General features: G+C 41.3%; 1 protein-coding gene across 1 annotated transcript; it reads right to left on the bottom strand.

Annotated features, from left to right (window-relative positions):
- Nucleotides 1-946: 946 nt before the first annotated feature.
- On the bottom strand, nt 947-4,661 carry Fabp9 (fatty acid binding protein 9). The gene is made up of 4 exons (XM_051158271.1): nt 4,494-4,661; nt 2,043-2,215; nt 1,356-1,457; nt 947-1,129 (listed from the first exon to the last, which is right to left on the bottom strand). The coding sequence occupies exons 1-4, from the start codon at nt 4,567-4,569 to the stop codon at nt 1,079-1,081; spliced, it is 402 nt and encodes a 133-aa protein (XP_051014228.1). The 5' UTR covers nt 4,570-4,661; the 3' UTR covers nt 947-1,078.
- Nucleotides 4,662-6,086: the final 1,425 nt, after the last annotated feature.

The following is a 6,086-nucleotide window of genomic DNA, read 5'->3' as shown; positions in this document are numbered from 1 at the left end:
TACATATGTGCCTGCATGCAGTTAGTGCATTTATGTGCACCATATGTGTGCACTTGCCTGTGGAGGCCAAAAGGATGTCATCAGAGGCATTCGTGAGCCGCTCAGTGTGAACACTGGGATCTGAACCTGAGCCCTTGGCAAGAGAAGCAAGTGCTTTTTTTTTTTTTTTTTTTTTTCTCCTTGTTTTGATTAAGTGAAGGAAATTTTTATTCTGCTTTATAATTTGAGGGTATAGTCCATTATGGTGGGAAGTGACAGAGGCAGGGGCTAGAGGTGGTCAGTCAGTCCCATTGCATCACAGAGTACAGAGAAATGGACATTTGTGCTTACCTGCTTCTTCCTTTTCGTTCAGTTTTAGTCCTAGCCCACAGAAGAGCATCTCCACGTTGTGGGTGGGTCTTCCTACTCCTACCTACCTCAGTTAGCCTAATCTAGAAATTCCATCACTGAGAAGCCCAGAGCCCTGTCTCCTAGGTGATCGTAGATCTTGTTGTGTTAACTGAAACTTTTCCTCTTACTAATCCTGTAGACTCTTCCTGTAGTGGTTTGAACATCAACTATCTCCCACACACTCGTATGTTTGAACACTTGGTTTCCCAATAATGAAACAATGTGGGAAGGTTATGTGAGCTTTAAGAGGGGAGCCTTTCTGGAGGAAGTCTGTTACTGCAGGCAGGTTTTATAATCCAGCTCCACTTCCTGCCCCAGCCTGGTCCTTCCTGTGTACAGATGAAGTATGATCTCCCTGCTTTCTGACTACCATGCTGGAGTCACATGCTTCACCCATGCCTTTCTGGTCAAGACAAAGATTGGTCCTTCTCCTCTGGGACTGTGAGCTCATGGAAGGCCCTCCCCATTCTAAGTGGCTTTCTGTCAGAATATTCTACACAGCAATGGAAAAAATACCTCATGGTTTATAATCTTCATTACCAAACAGCTGGAACAGTGCATTTCAATTCGTGCTTTTATTGAGCAAAATTTATGTGGATAAAGTTTTCAATCGCTGTCCCTGAGGCTGATTTTCTTTAGCCAAGAATTTTCTCGACTGCCCATGTTCTCGCTGGTGTCCACCCCTTCTTCAAGCCTTTTCGTAGGTCCTAGTGCTGACAATGTTGTTCATGGTACATTCCTAAGATTAGAAAAAAATCTGTTAGATGCCATCGTTGACAGGTTGAACCTGTCCGTCCTTCCCTCTGTCTGCAGACCAAGCCCTCAACTCAGGCTGCAAAGGCAGCTGAGAAACTTGATCAGTATGCGTGCACAAAAAAAAAAAAAAAAAAAAAAAAAAAAAAAAAAAAAAAAAAAAAAAAAAGCAAACAAAAAAACATATGAAACTGAGCTCAGGGAACACTCACCACGACCATCTTCCCATCCACAATTTTTCTCTTAATTGTTGTCTCTTTGCCGAGCCATTTTTGCACCTGGATCATTGACCCACCTTCTAATGTTATGATGCTCTGTAAATAGAGAGACAGAGATCAGGAGGGGCCCTTCACCTGTTTCGCCCATTACCACACTAGGCATCTACCTTTTAACTTCAAGTCTGAAATTCTGTCCTTCATAATGCTCGCCTGGATTCCATTATGATTTAATACGGTCAATCTAAAAGTCTCAAAAGACAGCTAAATTCACGTTCTCATAGACAAGAGTCCATAAGCTATTTGACCTTTCTAAGTGTTCTGTTCTGTATGTTCTTTCATACAATAACAAAACAAATTTGGGGTACGATGTGAGTGAGTGCACTTTTCCAGGCATACGCCCATCGCTCAGCACTTGAGGGTCAAAAGCAAGAGAGAGTCCTAAGTGGCAGGCCAGCCTGAGCTATATATAGCAAGACTTTGTCCTAAACAGCAGCAACAAAAAGGACTCGTAAGAGCATTTTCTTTTCATTAAGCTAGCTGAATAATTAGCAAAGGATTGAGTTCATGTGTGCACAGATTTTAAACAAGCCTAACGGTCATTGACTTAATAATCAACGAAACTCTGGTGAGTAAACCTATTTCCCCAATGGTTGAACACAGGCAGCTTTAGCTCTGACTCACCTTCACTTTCCGGTTGTCTGCAGTGGTTTCATCAAATTCTTCCCCCAGCTCGAAGGAGATCTCTGTGTTGTTGAAGGAACTCTCTGTTTGGATGCTTACCTTTTCCCCGTTGCAGCTAATAGTAACACTTGGCTTTACCAAACCTGCCACGTTCCGTGCTGCAAAACCCAATCCTGACGGACAAAGCAAGAAATGCACTTTATTCACACATTTAAGAGGTGAGTCAAGCCCCATTTTGAATACCAGCACTTAAATAATACACGCCCCCAAATCTTGACCACGTTACAGGCTTTTTTTTTTTTTTCTTTTCAGGCAGGGTCTCATTATGTAGTCCAGGCTAGCCGTGGGGTCAACGTCCTCCTGTCTTCTTTGGTACTGGACTTGCAGTGACCCACCATGTCCCTATTCAGGTCCTTATTCCATGTTCTCTGTCCATCTCTAGAATAAGCCAGGTCCTTCCAAAGTACAGCTAGGTACTTATGATATCTTGAAAAGCTGAGTTCACTTTTTCAAATGTGTGTGCTTGATGTGAAGTGTGTATTTGTGGGATAGCTTTCAGGGGGGTCAAATGTTTGCATTTAACCATGTGGAAACTTTCAAAGACAGTGCAGGAAGCACTTGTCTCAAAGCCTGGCCCTGGTGCCCAGGTTGGGGACTTTTCCTTGCCAAATATGACTTTTATAGTAGGTAGACAGAAACAGGCTCCTCCCTCTGAATGCATATTGACGTCTACTGCCCATTCCAGCTATGGTGGGGATGCACCTCACTGTAGGAAAACACATCTGTGGATCTCAAAGATGAGTGAGATGGTCAAAGCCTAAGTTCCAACCCTGACACTGGACAGCTTTTCTCCCTTCCAGCTTTCTCCATAGTAATACGTGGGTGAGCCGATCCCTGCTCACACTCACATTGAAAGTGTACATGAAAGAATTTAGAAGGGCCCAGAACAGAGGAAGACTTCAGTTGCTATTCCTCCTTGTTCCAGACTTAACCCAGCTCCTAGTTGAGACAAGTACTATTCAGGCCATAAGCCCAAGTTCCCTCCCATTACTCACCCACCTCCATATATATACATTTATATATAAATAAATATAAATAGATGCATGTATAAATAGATATACAGATATAGAAATGTAATATATTATATTGTATATGTAATACATTATATATTTTCTCATACAAGTATTTCTATATAGCTGTCTTCTTGCCAGCATCTTGTGACAGCTTGGATTGTAGGTATGCACTGCCACAACCGTTTCCAAATTTCTGATATGCTCTCAAATTTTTATACAAAACAAAGTTGACCATAAATCTATGAGGAGATAGGGAAATTTCTTTATTGCTGCATGAAAAATGGATACTGTCTATGTAAGAAGAACAAGTTTTATATTCATGTTAGCTTCTTCTTAGGGGGTAAAGCACTGTTGTTTCCGTGCTTAGAATGAGTAAGTATGGTATTAATAATCACAAACATCCATTGACCGTCCTAGGCAAAACGTAAAAAGCCAAGAAATCATCTGCTTTGCATATGGTTTATTATAAAAGAGGTTGTTATTAATTATGAAAAATGAACCGTTGTTCCTCCAGAATTCATAAAGAAGTGTAGCAGTCATAGACACAACTTTTTATAACTAATGCTTGACTATGGAGCTTGAAGTAGAGATGAAGACCAGGCAGAACCCTTACTCTGAGAGATGGCCAATGGGGAGTCAGTCAGTCAGTAAATAAAAAACATTCTGTTTGTCCTCTCAAAAAGAAACTTTCAAAATCACTTATTGAATAGCTATCACTCATGAGTAAGCATTCTAGAAAAACAGACTCTAAATCAGTGGTTCTAAATTTATGGGTCGCTAACCCCTTGGAGGCCAACATATCCCACATATTATATATTTACAATATGTTTCATAACAAAATTACAGTTTTGGTGTAGCAGTGATTATGGTTGTTGGTCACTACAACATGACAAACTGTATTAAGAGGTCACATCATTAAGAAGATTAAGAACCATTGTCATAAATGTTGTTTGTTGCTACTATGCCTCTAAATGTAAAACTAAGGTAAATCCCCAGACAAATCTGATCTATATATTTATTACAATGATCCTTTTAAACAAATTTGGGGTTGAACAAAATCTGACAGATGAAATGACCCAGCTAAGGAAAAATTCTAACAGGAGATCAGCATAATGATTTTCCACCAGGGGCTGGAACATATGGCCTATAGACTGGGAGAGTGAGCTGTAAGCCTAGCTAGAACTTTTTAATGTTAATTACTATTAATTATAAGAAAAATATTAATAATAAATGGCATTATAAATTTTGTTTCATATGAGTATAGCCCAGGGTCACAAAAAGAGAACTATATAGAAATTCATTGTGACGTACAAAGCTAGCTACAACACAAAGCCCTCTTGCCACAAGTCCCTGAATCCCATAATGGTGTCTCTCTCACCCAGTTCTTTCATGTAATCCTCGAAGTTTTCACTGGAGACCAGTTTCCAGGTTCCTAAGAAGGGCTCGATCATCATGCAAAGGTTTCTGGGGCGATGAGGTTCTCACAACCCGAAACCAAGGAAGTGTGGGCATCTCTGAGCCTCCAGCAGCTCTTTTTAAAGCCCATCCTCACTATGTGGCGTTCCTGGAGTGGCCAATGGGCTGCCAGGAGTCTGCGGCTCCAGGCACCGGCATTTGACTCATTCTATTTACCTCCAAATTAAAAGACAAAAAACTAACCCATAGAGCTTAATTCGGGGGACCTCTTTTAGCTTCTAGCAAAGAGATTTACACCCAGGAGTCACCTGATGAATCTTACTTGCCGAACGGAGAAAACTGTCAATGGAGACCAACCTTTGAACACTAACTGCTGACTTGCCCTGAGGGAACATCTAACAAATTTCTGACGAACTTCGACATGGGTGTTTTCCTACCTCAAACAAAGACATCCTTGCTTGGTCTGCCTCAGCTATTTTTTGTTGTTGTTGTTGTTGTTGGTTTGTTTGTGCAAGTCATGGTGCCCAAACCTCTCCCTCATTAGAAGAATATCATCCCTTCCCTTGCTTGCAGGGTTGATGTATTGATATTGTTAATGTAACTTAAAATGCCCACAGTTGCTTGGAGTGAGGTCTAGGGTATTATTAACAGTATCATTGTTGTTAATCAAAGACAGTTGAGTACCAGGAAGAAAGGTGGTAATTATTATTGAGTAGAGCTTTGTGACGTAAGCCATAAAAAGGAGGGATATGGTGGAGTCAGTGCCTAGAAAACTCATATTTTATGTTTACAAAGTAAACTCTGTGTGTGTGTGTGTGTGTGTGTGTGTGTGTGTGCATGCGCATGTGTGTCTGTCTGTCTGTCTATCTGTCTGTTTCTGTGTCACTCTCTCTATCTCTCCACTTCTCTCTTTCTGACTCTCTCTTATTCAGGGTCTCCCTATGTAGCCCAGACTATTCTCAAATTAGCAATCCTCTTGCCTCAGAGCCTCTCAAGTGCTAGGATTGCGGATGTGCTTTCCCCCTGGCTGGTTTGCACGAATTGAGATGGTGTGGGTAAGTTTTGGAAAGTTTTAGGCAGGGTAGGGAATGATGTCTGACATCTACAGTCTAAAATGCAAGAAAGAACAGCAGGAGATGAAATCTCCATGTAATTTCTTCCTGATTCATGTTCTACACTCCAAGCAAGAAAAGTAGGGTCACAGACCCCAAGTTTTCTAGGAGGCGTTTGATTGACTTGGTTGCTGCTGCTGCTGCCACCGCTCCCACCTCCAGCTGTGTTAGAGAGCTAGGGATTTGCATAGTCAGGGAATAGAAAACGGGTGTTCATATTCTTATCTGCTCATGTCAAATATCCCTTCGACCCTGAGAAATATCTGCTCGTCTTTGTGTACAAAGCCATCTCTTTACATCCAAAGCAAGCGACACTGCTTTCTGAGCATGAGAGAGTAGTGATGATTTCTGGGGGACAAGGACTTGCTCATGAAGAAAAGATATAAAGAAGAAGCGGAAATGTTATATGTTATTCATCTATCGGGGAGGGCAGAAGAGAGCAG

The sequence above is a fragment of the Acomys russatus genome, chromosome 2 (genome assembly GCF_903995435.1).
Source record: "Acomys russatus chromosome 2, mAcoRus1.1, whole genome shotgun sequence".
Classification (NCBI taxonomy): domain Eukaryota; kingdom Metazoa; phylum Chordata; class Mammalia; order Rodentia; family Muridae; genus Acomys; species Acomys russatus.
This window is presented reverse-complemented; position numbering and strand designations above follow the sequence as displayed.

Excerpts from the sequence above, each read along its gene's own strand:
- Fabp9 (XM_051158271.1), bottom strand. The coding sequence starts at position 4,569 with ATGATGATCGAGCCCTTCTTAGGAACCTGGAAACTGGTCTCCAGTGAA. Across the intron at positions 2,216-4,493 it reads GGATTACATGAAAGAACTGG|GATTGGGTTTTGCAGCACGG; the intron begins GTGAGAGAGACA and ends TTTGTCCGTCAG. Across the intron at positions 1,458-2,042 it reads CAGACAACCGGAAAGTGAAG|AGCATCATAACATTAGAAGG; the intron begins GTGAGTCAGAGC and ends CTCTATTTACAG.